We start from the raw sequence: 14,907 nt of genomic DNA, 5'->3' as shown, positions 1-14,907 counted from the left end.
TGTTCCCCAGTGGAGCCCATGCACGGCGGCTGGACATGCTGCCCACAAGGGCTGTGGAGGAGGCACAGGCTGTGTGTGCTCCCCTCTGGCCAGCACTCCTGGAAGTGGGCAAGGGCACGGGAAAGCCCCAAGGGCCAGCCAAGTGCTGGTTCTGGAGATGGTGGGAGCACTAAAATGAGGGACTTGGAAGTCTCTTCTGATCTGGAAAAATCTGTGACTCAGGGATTGCACCGACGCAGGTGCAGCACTTGGCACCTGGCCTTGTGGAACCTCATGAGGTTCTCGTTCCACTTCTTAAGCTTGTCCAGGTGCCTCTGGATGATGCCTTCATTCCATGGTGCCCCTGCCCTGCTCAGCTTCCTGTCCCCTGCAAATGTGGGGGTGCTCAGTGCCCCTGGGTGTCGTTGCTAAAGGCACTGTCAAGCCCCAGTCCCAAGGCAGAGCCCTGAGAGACACCCCTTGAACTGGCCTAGTGAAAGATGTCTGTGCCCACAGCAGGGGAGTTGAGACTATAGAATTCTGTAATGGCTTGGCTTGAAAGGGACCTAAAAGATTATCTTTTTTCAACCCCCTGCCATAAGCAGGGACACTTCCCACTAGACCAGGTTGCTCAAAGTTCCATCCAACCTAGCCTTAAAGACTTTCAAGGGACTGGGCATCCTCCACTTCTTTGGACATCCTGTTCCAGTGCTTCACCACCCTCACAGTAATGCATTTCTCCCTAATCAAAACCAACTATTGCAGTTTGAAGCCATTCCCCTGGTCCCATGACTGCATTTCCTGACAGTGTCCCTCTCCAGCTTCCCTGTGGGCCTCCTTCAGATACTGGAAGGTTGCTGTGGGGTCTCCACACGACTGTCTCTTCTCTAGGCTGAACAGACCCACCTTTCTCAGCCTGTCTTTAGAGGGCAGGTGATCCACTCCACTTAGCAACTTCATGGCCCTTCTTTGGATTTACTCCAACAGTTCCATGTCCTTCTCCTATTGGGGACACCAGAGCTGGATGCTCTACTGTAGGTGGGGACTCACAAGAGCAGAGTTGAAGAGGAGAATCAGCTCCCTTGACCTGCTGGCTACAGGTCTCTTGATGCAGCCCAGGATTCTGTTGGCTTTCTGGGCTGTGAATGAACATTGCTGGCTTGTGTCGAGTTTTTCATCAACCATCACCCCCCAAGTGCTTCTCTGCAGGGCTCAATCCATTTTTGCTCAGCCTGGATTTGTGCCTTAGACTGCACCAACCCAGGTGACTGACTACATGGCCCTTAACATCCTTTCCAGTCCAAAATCTTCTATATTTCCAGTATTTCAACAAAATATTGCCTGCATTAAAAAAAAAAACAACCCACATGGCATTCTTAATTACGAGGAACTGAGTTTATTAAGTTACTTTTCAGTAATTAGGGGTCCTTTTTGCAAAACATAGGGTCTTCATCATTGATAGAAAGCTCACACAATCTCCTGCTCAATTTAGCTAGCAAATTTGTCAGCAGTGTTCCAGTTTAGCTTTGCAACAGGTTATTCAAACAGTTGATACCATGTTCTCAATATAATATTAATAAATTATCTTTTCTAATACTACTTATGAGTCTTCTATGCTCAATATAATTACAGAAACATGAGCCTCTGCAGCATTATTAGTTTAAGCTTATAGCTTCTCTGCAGTGATCCCAGGGAACTACTGTGTCAGTATTTGAGGTCATGCCAAATGCTCTCTTCATCCTTACTCTACCTACACACCAGGGTTTATTAACAACGAAACAGTTCCAGTGCATATCTATTTGATTTTTTCTTTCTTCAGGGTAAATGATGAATGATTTTTTTCTTTCTTCAGGTTAAACACGCTTACTATGCACTCAAGGATTTTTCACTGCTTATTAAATCTATTTGGTGTAATAAATTTTTTAGAATACAATATATACTTCACTTGTAAAGAAACTTAAAAGGAAACAATGCTCCTTTGTTTTTATTACACCAAAACAAGTCTAAGTGAACTGTGATGGTCCAAATAAGAATGTTCTACTGCCATTTAAACAGCTGGAAGAAAACTATAAAGGGAAACTGAAGTATGTTATCTGAAGAACGAAAACTAACCAAAGCACCAGTACTTAACAGTCTTACCATACAGATCATCAGTTTTTATGTTAGAAAGTTACTAGATCTGAGTTATCAAATACAATTTCAGAATAAAGCTTTAGTTAATAACCAATAATAAAATAATAAACAAACCAAAAATACAAAATAATGCAAAGTTTGCTTTAGAAAGTTAACCTTTAAATATTGACATTTGACAATTGTTTTTAATAAATTTTTTTTTTTAATAGTTACAAAACCAAATAGTTGTACTTGATCTTTCAGTTGCACCTTTTATCCAGGCAGCAACATATATATTATTATATGTTATTATAGCTCTCAGACATATATTGAACAAACATCACATTTCTGACAGCTGGAGAGATTAGCCTCAGTAGGACAGCACTAGAAACTTGCAGCTCATTTGTGAAGCACGTTCAAAAAGTACTTTAGCTATTATAATAAAATAAACTGTTTTAATTGCTTTCCAAGGTTTCTATTAAATCATCAAGTAGTATAGTCATGAACCGCTAAAAAAGCTTTCAAACTGGCCTGCAGATTTAGTTTACAAAATCTGAAATACAAAGAGAGCTTCATAACAATATTGCAAAGCTTGATGAATAAAATTTTTCAACCACATGTAGAATTGCTTTATTTTTTATCCCCTGTATTTTAAGGAATCAGAAAGATACAGAATTGTGTAAAACAAATTACTAAGTTTAGAAAAATATGCTATTTCCTTGGTGCTTTGGGGTTTTTTTCTGTTTTTTTTTTTTTTTTTTTTTTTAATCTTTGTCTGTTTTTGGGTTTTTTTCCCAGCAAGGGCAAATTTCTCAGTAGTATTTTCAGACAAATGCTTCACTTTAACACTGCCTCTTTGTTTACCTGTAATCTGAAAAAAATATACATACATACCTAAGTTTAGATAACCTAGGAAAGTGAGGCTTTGACATCAGTCCTCACTGCTACACAGAATTTTATAATGATGACCAAGACAGTGGTATAAGTTATTCTCTATGGATAAAAAGCCAAATATGCATTAGGGACAACTCTGAATCCCATTTCTTTGAATTAGCTCTGGTTCGCCCAAGATCACTGATTGTCCTGCTTCCATCCAGGAAAGGGTTAATTTTTACAGTAGTCAGGAGGAGGCAAGCCTAAGACCCAGAGGTTATTCTGCACCTCACAGCATTTTCAGGGAACAGGGGAAGGGCTCCCTTCTGGGTCAGCACAGTATGGCCCAGGGAGTGGGCAAGGATCTTGTTTGTTTCTATGTGAATCAGATCTGCCCTGTAAAACCTGAATGCTGCACTGGAAGGCACTTGGACAGCAATGCTTGAAAAGCAGCCCCAGCACTGGAGCAAACCCCCACACCCACAACTTTTACTTTCAAAGTAGTATATAGAAGTATTTGCTTTATGAGTGTCTTTTCACTAAGAGACAAAGTATCTGCATGGAAGATAGACTTCCTCAAACTCTCAAAAGAAGGACTTTATCAAACTCTCATGAAATAACAGAAATTAACAGAAGACAGGTTGAAAATATGTTAAGCTTCAGAAACTTTTTATAGTTTCTGATTAACCCTAGCTCATTAGGAATTTTTTTGTCAGTGTAGAAGAAAACATTTTCTGCAACTTTCTGGCACTGAATTTTACAGGTGGCCTCATCTGACTCTAAAACTGTTCAATTTCTCTTGCTTTTCTTAGAGTGAGACCAACTGCCACCTGTGACACTGCCATTATCATCTTGCTCAGCAGTTGTCTTCCAGTGATTTGAATTAACATTTCTCTCTTACACATGCAGAACATGACAAGAATGTCTAGAGATAACAGCAGAAAAACAATCTTAGGAGAAATTGAAATACAGTAAGATTTAAGAGATGAACATCAAGAACTAAAAGACTAACCGTAAAGAGAATTTTCACCACCTTCCTTATTATAATGCAGACAGAAAAGTTGTATTATTGTGATAAATAGCAGAAACATTTAATAATTTTCAGCAGATTTAATAAAGGAATGCACTGCCACAGAAAAATTGAGGCCAAGAACTGAACACAAATGAAATTAGGTCAAAATTTCCTGAAAGAAGAATGGTTTCTCTAAGTTTTATGTCACAGTAAGTATATTAGTAAACACTGCAGAGATTTGAATTTAAGTAATATTTTTCTTACAGAGTTACAGAGGTAATTTGCAGATTGATTTTTCTAGTTGTCAGTGAAAATTTCTGAAGGAATATTAAACATTCTGCATTTTGATTTAATACTGCCAGTTGACATATCTATCTAATACACAATTAATTTCTTTAAAGCCTAGCAGCAGCTTTTGCTGAAGCATGAACAGTAAACAAAATAGACCTTTATTCTGAAACAGTGCTTCTGTCTGTGATTCCAATAACTAAAGCAGTTATCTCTTGGATGCAACAAGATAGCCAGCAAAGTAGAAAAGGTGGTCTTTTTATCCTTACTTTTGATTGATTGATTTTCAGACAAAAAACTCCATGAATTCCAAATCATTAATATACAGTAAGAAATGCTGTTTTCCTTTTTTCTTATTATTACACACAGATGTCAAAATAAAGTTTTTGTGGTTTAAAAGCTAGGTTCTCCAAAAGCTTTCAATAAACCAGCAAGTTAATCTGTCCAAGTATCCCCAAACTGTTGCCAAAAAGAGCTGAAATTCAATTGTGATGTTTCTTTTTCCTGAAAGCAGCACTTCAGAAGTGTAGCCAACACCCTTCTGCAATGTGTAACAAGAACACTGATATGATGCTTCCATTTCAAAAGCACAAGAGAAATTATTGAAATTACACTTGAACTTACACCTTCAACATACATTAAACACATCACAGAAAAAGGAACAGCCAAGGGGAGATAAGTAAAACAATTTTTAGTAACACCTTCAATATCCTTTATTTTTGTGGCTCTCCTCCCTCCCCTGCCTGTGAGGTGAATGCTCTTGGCTGTTCTCTTACCCATTTAAGTGCAAGTGTGCTGCACAGAGACAGCAATTAACTGCCTCCTGCCACTGAGGCTTCCCCCAGCTCACCTTCTGGGACACCTCAGCTCCCCATCCCCCAAACATACCCCAGAAGGTTTGCATTCTTCAAGATGCAGCATCTATGGCTATGCTTTGGTCTTGAGCAGGACATGACATTTTTGGTTGTTTCTTAAGATAATGACTATACTATAAAAGTCGCTTCATTGCATTGTACTGCTCATAAGCAGTTATGTTTCTGACACAGATATACCTTGATTGGTGAGAAGTGGGTAGAATAGCTGTAAAATCACAACTATGCCCACCTTTTAATGTGTTAAGTAACATTTATTTCATTCCAGCTTATTTTCTTTTCAGTCTCTCTTCACATCGGATTTTGTTCTACCTGACATTTTGTCTTCAGCAACAGAAAAATATTCTGATGCATGGCTGGTATCAGTAGAGACAGATGTTTGACTTAGCTCTTAAGTGTCAGAAGTGCTGTCTCTTAGCATTTCTCCTGTCTCACTTACTGCAAGCACAGAACCTCCTGAAGATGGATCATTACACGTGCCAGGAACAGAACAAGCTGTGCTCTGAAACTGTTCAAGCTCAGGTTCATCCTCCTTTCTAGGACACACACAGTTGTTTTCAGCAACAGCTTCTTCATCCTTTACCATTTTTTGTTGTTGTGTTGCTTCAGGGAGTTGAGTGGAAGATGCATTTTCATATTCAACAGGAAGGGCTCCTGAACATAAAGGCTGACAAGGAGTGTTACCATCACCAAGCCTTTCTGCACTTTCAGTGTTTTCAGATGAGTTCATAGGCAAACATGAGCCTTCGCATTTTGGATGACTCTGAAGAGACGCAGGCTCTGCACACTCTGAAGTCACAGGTTTCCCTAGATTTAGAAGTGTTTTGTCAGATTTCATCTTCTCCTTATCAATTTTTTCTGTTCTGTTTCCAGAAAAAAACACAGAAGAAGTCAGCAAATCAGAGGTATTTCTGAGAATGCCTCCAAATGAAAATACTGATGAAGGCAATGGAAAGTTACTTTTGAAAGGAAACACACAATTATTGGTGAGAAGAGGGGTCTTGGAGATGTCATTCACCCCAGCTCCGGTGCTGGTGTCTGAAGTCCCACAAGCTACAGTTGTGCTGGATTCTGAGGTGTGAGGTTTTTGCTCCCTTAAGACAGATGGTTTCTGTGTACCACATCCTCCAGGTTCCTTTGCACTAGGTGTTTTTTCCCTCATGTGAGATAATGTTTTGTCAGATGGCTTCTCAGATTGGGTGAAAAATGAGGATGATGGTAACACCTTACATGAATTGCTAGCTTCCAATCCTGCAAACCAATCTCTTTCTGAATTGCCAAAGGGAAACAACAAGTGTGGTTTCTCACTTTCTGGTGAGACTAAATTAGGACTTGTTGGAACATCACAAACTACGTTTTTGGCTTCAGGACCATATTTATCCTGGTTATTGGTTTTATCCAGCTTATCACATTTCCCTAAATAAAACTGAGGGAAAGTACATCTCTTGTCTTGCTTTTTAAAGGAAAATGTACCTCTCTCTTTACTAATTCTTCGTAATGAGTTGTTAGATGCACTGAAAGTAAAAGGTACACCTGAAGGTCTCTCTGCTGAAACATCTACAGATTCTGAAGTTGAAACAGTAACAGCCACAGTTGCTGCTGGTTTTAAGTCCAATAAAGTGCCAGAATTTGCATTCATTTCCTTGGAAACAGTACCTGCTGATGCCTGTCTTGGCCATTTTTCTTTAGTTTCTGACAAGGCTACGCCAGATACTTCCTGGCCACTTCCCTCATGAAATAATTTTAAGCCACCATTACTTGTGGATAGGATGCTGTGAGCAGTGCTTCCAGAAGAATTTCCTTTGTCAAAGCCACCTCCTCTTTGCAGGGCTCCCATTTTTATTTTATCTGTCTTATTTGCTTTGGTAGGTGAAGATACAAAAGAAGTTCCTGAGGACTTATCCTTGAAGGCCTCAGCAGTTACAAATTTATACTTTCTGTTTGCAGGGAATTTTTGAGTCTTAAACACATTGGTGAGCTTCTGAAGTTCCATATAGTATTTGTAACGTAGCTCCTAGAATTACAGAAAAAAAAAAAAAAAATTACATTATCCAACATGGTATTTGTTGATTCAGAGGTTATAAAGCTCATGTATGACTAAGACTGAAGAAAAGTGAAAAGTTTTCCTATATTCTAGAGAATTCTAATGTATTTTTCCATTGCTACTGGAAGGCAACAGGACACAAGTCCTTACAGAAAAAAGTGCTTTAAAGACAATTGAACAAGATAGACATAGAATCCTGATTACAAAGTAGGTTTTGAAAGAGAAGACTACAGAAAACTGTATTTAAAGTCACTATCAAAACCAAAAGTATATAAAAACACTAACTTAGATATTAAGCAACAAATTCTCAATCAAATTCTCATGAAAAATAGCCATCTGAAATTAACTTAGATGGTGGGGGTTTTGTTCTTTTGTTATTATATATAATTGCATTCTTAATAGCAATAGAAAATAGGTATTTGCAAAAACAATGCAGAAAAAAATTTTCTATATTTAAAGGACCTAAGCAACTTTTAAATGCACTCATCTGCCACTGGTATTCTCACAACATGCATAATGTGATTCACTGCCAGCCATGTTTCACTAACTGTAACTGGAATTATTCTCTGCAGAACAATACTGAGCCACCCACATGGAGCTGCTAGTAAGTAAAAAAAAAAAAAAATTAAAAATCTAGTTGCATAACCGCATCATTTGAAATGAAACAAAAAAGAGATTGAATTCAGTTTCATGTCAAATGATTATGTGTTCTTACAAGATGGAACTCTATTCTTTAGGAAACAGAATACAGGCAGATAACTGCCTCTTCAAATAGACACTAGAGAAGTTTGTTTGGATTAGAAAGCTACAGATGTGACTCAAAAAGCCACATTAAATATAAAAGTAAGTATTTGAAGTCAGTAGTAAGATTAAGTTTCAGCTTTCTAAAGGCAAAAAAAAGGTACAATTCTGACATCTTTAATACCTAGTAAGATTTCATTCTAGAATTGCAAGGGTAACTTTCTACTGAGGAAACTGAAAAATATGTTAAAAGCTTACTTAGAAAGTTACATCACAACAAATAGTAACTTAGCCATACTTACAACTGATGTTCAATCATACCTCATGGCTCATATTTTGAAATGCTGACATTTCTGATATTGACATAAAGCGAGTAGGGATCCTGCTACCGTCTGCTTCATCCTGTCCTGTTACAGGCTGAAAAATATTTTGCAGCAGACATATTTCATTTGATAAGCCAAAACAGACAAAATAGTACCATGCTGAAGAACACATAGCCAATAACTTACAAGAAATGTGTTGGGTATATTCTTCTGGTCCTGCCATTGCTTTAAGGTATCTTTAAATAGAGTTGAGCTCTCATTTCCTTCATAAGGTAGCTCTATTAGAAAAAAACACAAGGATAGTGATGAACAATATATTAAATATAGAAAACACTGAAATGTTCCTATGCACCTAAATGGATTCCATTTAAGAATAAAAATATAGTGCCCTAAGTGAGACCCCAGTTCTTGCTGAATTTTCTGTGATATACAGCAAGAAGCCTGTCTAATACAATTTTTAAATGTTGGAAATGCCTAGCCTTACAGAAAACATAACACCTACTCCTGGGAGGCAAAGGCACCTAATGTGAGCATAGCCAACATTGGCATGACACCACAACAAACACCTGGCTAGTTCAGCAACACACTCCTGACAGCGGCGCTACTGGCTGGGTGTCCAAAGTACTGCAGGCTGCAAACACACAGACTAGAAACCTGCTACAGAAAGTACATTCATAACACCCATTTAAAAACCCCTCATGAATTTAGCATCTATTTCATTTGCTCAGATGCTTTCTTGCATGTGTTTGCCATGCAGGTTGTTTATCAGCAATTGGATCCACAAGTTCCAGATTTCTAGACTTGCCAAATCTTGTCTTAATTAAGTCCTTCTTCCTGACCTCGAACAATACCTGCATCAACAGGTGTTAACTCCAATGCTAAGATTTCATTAACCACAGACTTGATATCTATCTTCTTTGGTATATACACTGGTGGTTTTTCCCAGTTGGATGCTATATTCATCACATCAAGCTGAGTTTTCATTCTGGAAAAGAAAAAAAAAACTAATGTTGCAAAAATGCAATTTGAACATTTTTCTTCATGCTTACACGCTAGCTAAATTATACCTGCCTCACATAAAAAAAATTTCAAGTTCTCTAGTTTTTTTTTCTTAGAACTTGTTCACTGGAATTAGGTTTCATAATCAATGAAAAGTGCAAGAAGTAATGCTGGTAGGTCAGCAAAAAGTTACACCCTCCACTCTCTTTAGTGTACACTGCCTGAATCTGAATTATACTCCTTTTTCAGAGGGCATTGTTAATTTTAGTCTGAAACACAATGCATTTTCAAGAACACCACTTCCAATATTCTTCCTTAAATAGAGATTAAAAGGTTCTCAGAAATGTAATTTTTTCTCTTAGAAGACATTACAGGGCATGTGCACTACCAACACAAAACCAAAGGTATTGCACAATCTCCACACACTCTCTTACACGGAAAGATTTCTGTAAGTTTCAAGCATGCTTCACAGTGTTCCTGAGTTCAAATAAGATATCTGAAAATATCTAATCCCCAAGTATTAATGAATTTCTATATTTGCTTTTATTAGGGAGATAATTCAAAAGCTTGATTATCTCTAATCTCAGATGGTACATCACTCAAATTCTTGACACATTCCCTAAAATTTGCAATATTGGGCATCCAAAAATCTGAAACTATTATAATCTCTTAATTACTCAATACAATGTTCATTTAAAATTGCTAAAGATATCAAATATAGCTTTTTTTTTTAGTTTTTAATCTTAAAAATCTAAAAGAAAACTAGAGAACTAACAAAACATGAAAAAATATACCTTGAATTCAAGCCACAGGCAACCTATAAATAAAATGAGAATTTGTAAGACATGAGCATTTCTCCAACTACCAGGAAATTATTGCTTTATCAAAATACTTCAGAGACTAAAGTATCTCTCTTTATTTCACAGAACTATAGAAAATAATGCTGATAACATTAAAAAACCAACCAGACATAAAAAACCCAACCTAAACAAGTATGTCTATGACAATTATTTATCTTGTAATATTTTGTGATAAATACAAAAAAAACTCCTTCAGAGCCAAATGAAGACATTCAAATTATGGCCAATATTGTCACCTGATCAGTTTCAGAAGTTCAAATACTTGTAAACATTCAAATGAAGGACTATTTTGTATTTTTTGGAAAGGCTCTGCTATGTGCTCTCAATATGCTATTATACTACTAAAAATGCTGCTTTCTAGTTTTAAATCAGGCAGATCGTGGTGGCAAGAAGTGCAGTGCACTTCTTCTGGTCACATGAGACTTCCCAAAGAACATGTAATGAAAAGACCTGACAGGATTAGAGCTGCTTCCCTATAAAACCTGGTGATCTCACTGTACTGGATCTTTACACCAAAAAACCCAACGCACTGTTACAGAGGGCAGGTAGGGAGGTGCTAAGTGAAAGTGAAAGAAAACAAACAGCAGAAAGAGGAAATAGATTAACAGGAGGAATGGGAAGAAAAAGATGAGGAAGTTAAGAAAGAACCAAAGGCAAAAGTGGAGGAAGAACAGAAAGCAAAAGAGAAACAGAAGAAACAGGCAGAATATGAAGCAAACCAGGAGACATAGGAGAAAGAAGATGAGAACAGGATGGGGAATAACAAGAAAAGAGGGGGAGGAGGAACAACAGGAAGAAAAGGAGTAAGCTGAGAAAGAGAGCTGTGGCAGTGATTAGTGACATAAAAATCACTGGAATCACAGTATTTTTTCCAAAAGTGAGAGTTACTTTTACTTCAAGTAAGTTACATTTTCCTTTACAAGTCCTTGACCAGACACTTAGTCAAACTCTATACTTTCTTAATGTCCCATTTATCTGGAGGCACCATAGAAATCAAAATATTGCAGAAATCAGCAATATGCAGCTTCTTAGGAAAGCAAAGACTAAAAATCACTGATAAGCAGCATATAAGACTTTTTCAAACTTTTCTAAAAATGAAAAACATTGTTACAAATAGTATGAAGTGTTAAGTAATTTTAATCTATATTTTTCATTTGCTGACTTTCTTTTTCCTGATTGATTATAATCTTATCTACAATACAGCAGGCTCTATTTGAGTTCTTTAGACAAATGCTATCAAAACCAAAATGCCATCACCTCCAGGAAACACTGAGGATCACACTCATGGACAAGCTTTTCACAATCCTTCAAAAAATTATCAATGGTCTTCTTGTGAGTTTCTTTCATTTTCTTCCAAATCTGAAATTCCTTCTCTTTTTTACTTCTTTGATTTCCAGCATCTTCTAGTAATTGCTGTTTTCTCACTTCTAGAGTTTTGAAAATTTCTCCAAATTTCAGCTCAATTATCTCCACATCGTTTTTCAATGTCATCTAGAAGCACAAGAACAGATGTAAATGCAATAGCAATGTCCACACACAGTCACTTCTCTAAGTAAGCTCAGAGCACATCTATGCCACAAGGAGCGCCTGTATGCTCCAGGTTGTGAATAAACTACCACGAGAAGAGAATCAAAGACACACAGAGAACATCCAGCATTTGTAACTCACATCTGCATCATTCGGTTTTGAGATCTCATTCACCAGCTTCTCATTCATTGTCCTCATTTGTTTCAGAGTGCTAAAGAAGGTTAACTGCAAGAGAATTGAAACATTTATTACAACTTTATCCATTCCATAACATAGGTACTTTCAGTGCTTATCTAGAATCAGATCAAGACAAACAAAGAGCTACTGGAGAGGGTCCAGTGGATGATCACAAGGATGACCAGGAGTCTGGAGCATCTGCTTTATGAGGAGAGACTGCAGGAGCTGGGCCTGTTTAGTCTGGAGAACAAGTATCTCAAAGGCAGGTGCCAAAAGGAGGGTGCCAGACCTTTTCAGTGGTGCCCACTGAGAAGATAGGAACAGTGGTCATAAACTAAACCACAAGAAGTTTCACCTCAACACGAGGAAGAACGTCTTTACAATGAGGGTGGCAGAGCACTGCAACAGGCTGCCTAAGGAGGTGGTGGAGTCTCTCTCTCCAGAGACATTCAAACCCCACCTAGTCACAATCCTGTGTCACCTGCTCCAGGTGACCCTGCCTTGGCAGGGGTTTGGACTGGATGATCTCCAGAGGTTCCTTACAACCCTATCAATTCTGTGATATTCTGAACAATATAATAAAAAAGCTTGTGATTCAAAACATCACTTAATAACATTTAAATCTTCCCTGGATCAGTACACAAACCTTCTTCTGCTGTTTCTCAAAGTAATGTTCTTAGGCTCACCTACAGTGCATACTGATAGAATGAGTACTTTATAGCTTGAACATTATTTTTCTCAGGCTTTTTTAACCCCTCCACTCCCATACATTTATCACAATATGAGTTTTAATGGTGTTATTCCAGTTTGGCAAAAAGCTGTGTGATACTCACTTTTTCTTTTTATGCCTCACATTGCTAAAGCAGAAAGCTGTTCATAATCAATATGTTTCAGTTTGAGTTTAAACTAATATTATCACTGAGTCTTCCTTCTTTATTTCTCAGAATCGCTACATTTTTACAGAATCACTACTTTACATTATTTACTAAATATGTTTAGTGCAAAGTCTGCTTTTCCCTGGTTCCCACTTGTGACATACAATTGGTAAGGTGAAAGGCAGGAGGAAAATCACTGTAAAAGCAACTTTTGTCTTAAATAATAGTCAGTGCTGTATTTAAACTTTTATACTTGTACTTCTCATCACTGCCCCGTAGTTGTTTCAATTACTGCGCAACAGAACTGCCACCCTGCATCTCAACTTGCACAGGGCATGGAAAGCTCATTCTACCTAAACAGTCCCTATTTTGTCAAAAATCACAACTTCTACAACCAGGCAACCAACCATTATGGCAGGCAGCTCCCTTCTTATGCAAACTGTAAAGCATCTTGCTTATACATTTATTATTACTCACCCAAACTATCTATCCCTAAATATGCAATTATCTGTGACCCAAATTCCCTATCACAGCTAGAGAGCCTATAAACAAAACACCTGTGGGTGTTTTTTTGGAGTTGTTGGATCTTCCTGCACTTGGAAAAACAATAACCGACCCAAACATCAACACTCCTCCCCCCCAAATAAAAAAAAACTCCGACATCACTCCAAAATAACTCTGCAGGTCCTTTGGTAAATTGGGTTCAGATCTGTTGCTCCTGTAATACTGCCTGGTTCCCTGCGTGCGTTGGATGCAGTCTGACGGCAGCCGGGAAAGGCACAACCCGGCGGGTCACCAACAACTCCTTACTGCCCCAAAGCAGCACAAGCCTCTCTCCTGCCCAGCCCGGCTTTTCCTGTGTTTCTGAGTAAAAACCCGCGCCCGGTGGGGGACAGCCCAACCTCCCAGCCAGGCCCCAGAGCGGAGGAGAAGCGCCGCACTTACTTTTTCTTCCTGGTACACCGTGTCTATGAGGTTGACAGAGTGGAAGATGCCCTGGTGCTCCTCGGAGACGCACTGCCCGCACCCCGCCTGCCGGCACATGCGGCAGTAGAGCTGCACCGGCCGGCTCGGATGTTTCTGGCAGCTTCCCCCGAACGCCTGCGGGGAGAGCGGGTCAGATCCCGGCTTCGACCCCAGCGCCGCCTCCCCGGCCGTGGCGGCGCCCGCCGCGCCGGACCGGTAGAGCTTGACCACCTCGGCCAGGGTGGTGTTGACGGGCAGGGCGGCCACGCCGCCGCGGGGCAGCAGACACAGCTTCCTGCACAGAGGACAAGGCACCCGGGCGCAGGACGGGCCCGGGCCCGGCCCCGGCGCCCCGCGGCCGAGACGGGCCCGACCCGGGTTCCGCTGCAGCTGCTGCAGGCGGGCGGCCTCGGCCGAGGCCAGGCACTCCAGCACGCAGCCCCGGCAGAAGTTGTGCGAGCACAGCGGCAGCGTCACCGGCTCCTCCAACAGCGACAGGCACACGGCGCAAGTCAGGCTCGCCTCCATCGGCGGCGGCGAGGGGTCGAGCGGCCGCCGCTCCTGCTGCTTCGGGCTCCGCTCGTACAAGTGCCCCTCCACTTCCAGGTCGACGGCACCGGGGGGGCTGCCGGCCGGGCTGCCAAAGAACTCAGGAGCACCAGGCTCCAAACGCCGCTTCCAGCCGTCAACGTCCCAAGAAGTGGCGCCCGGCTGTGGGAGGCGGCACCAGAAGATGAGCGTTGGCGATAGGCGGAGGCCCGAGATTGACATCGCCTTTGTCCAATAAAAGCAGGCGAGGCCAAGGGGGCGGGACAGAAGTTTTTGGGACCCGCCTCCTACCCGGCGCGCCGTGGCGCCCGCGCGGTCCTAGCGCCGCCTCCGCCATTTTTGTGACGGGCTGTGGGCGGAGCTCCCTCCTCACGTGCAGGAACGGGAGCTCGGGAAGCGTTTGCAGTGCTCGGGAAGCGTTTGCAGTGCCGGGACGTGTCCTAGTTCTTTTCTGCAAACCTGCAGAGTTGAAACCAAGTGACTCCGCAGTGCCGAGGTACGGTTGTTGGGAGCTACCTCCAGCTACAGGTTGCAAAGTCAGAACATCGGTTTAGAATGATGTTAGGGCTGAGCAACTGGCGCAGAGCTCAGCTCAGTTTCCTTCCCCCGCCCCCTTTTTTTTGTTGTACTCCCAGCCACGTTCGCCCCAAAGTTCTAACCTAACAAATTTATTATCCGGCCGAAGTGTTTGGAAAAATGAGTCAAACTCA

The 14,907-nt window shown here is 40.5% G+C and overlaps 1 protein-coding gene and 1 long non-coding RNA gene across 9 annotated transcripts in view; one reads left to right on the top strand and one right to left on the bottom strand.

The window, feature by feature from the left end:
- Positions 1 to 1,352: 1,352 nt before the first annotated feature.
- LOC129120146 (uncharacterized) lies at positions 1,353 to 14,434 on the bottom strand. Of its 4 annotated transcripts, none has more exons than XM_054632480.2 (9): positions 13,628 to 14,434; positions 11,772 to 11,855; positions 11,361 to 11,594; positions 10,038 to 10,060; positions 9,084 to 9,229; positions 8,431 to 8,522; positions 8,243 to 8,338; positions 6,793 to 7,150; positions 5,830 to 5,999 (listed from the first exon to the last, which is right to left on the bottom strand). In XM_054632480.2, exons 1-9 carry the CDS (start codon positions 14,417 to 14,419, stop codon positions 5,971 to 5,973), a joined length of 1,854 nt encoding a protein of 617 aa, XP_054488455.2. In that variant the 5' UTR covers positions 14,420 to 14,434; the 3' UTR covers positions 5,830 to 5,970. The 4 variants fall into 4 exon arrangements, with proteins under 4 accessions (XP_054488452.2, XP_054488453.2, XP_054488455.2 ...); XM_054632479.2 differs by having other exon boundaries at positions 5,910 to 5,999; positions 6,115 to 7,150; XM_054632477.2 differs by having other exon boundaries at positions 1,353 to 7,150.
- Positions 14,435 to 14,611: 177 nt separating this feature from the next.
- The window catches only part of LOC129120466 (uncharacterized), a 54,401-nt gene continuing 54,105 nt past the window's right edge, over positions 14,612 to 14,907 (top strand). For all 5 annotated transcript variants that reach the window (XR_013182088.1, XR_013182086.1, XR_013182087.1 and 2 more), the window contains exon 1: positions 14,612 to 14,693. This is a non-coding gene — a long non-coding RNA (uncharacterized LOC129120466). The remainder of the gene's footprint in view (positions 14,694 to 14,907) is intronic.

This window comes from Agelaius phoeniceus, chromosome 4 (assembly GCF_051311805.1).
Source record: "Agelaius phoeniceus isolate bAgePho1 chromosome 4, bAgePho1.hap1, whole genome shotgun sequence".
Classification (NCBI taxonomy): domain Eukaryota; kingdom Metazoa; phylum Chordata; class Aves; order Passeriformes; family Icteridae; genus Agelaius; species Agelaius phoeniceus.
Note: the sequence above shows the minus strand (reverse complement) of the source record. Positions and strands in the feature narration are given on the sequence as shown.

What these genes read in the sequence shown, in the direction of transcription:
- LOC129120146 (XM_054632477.2), bottom strand. Translation starts at nt 14,419, where the DNA reads ATGTCAATCTCGGGCCTCCGCCTATCGCCAACGCTCATCTTCTGGTGC. An exon ending in CAAAACCGAATGATGCAGAT is followed by an intron (nt 11,595 to 11,771) that starts GTGAGTTACAAA and finishes TTGTGCTTCTAG; the next exon opens with ATGACATTGAAAAACGATGT. An exon ending in GCCTGTGGCTTGAATTCAAG is followed by an intron (nt 9,230 to 10,037) that starts GTATATTTTTTC and finishes TTTCTTTTCCAG; the next exon opens with AATGAAAACTCAGCTTGATG.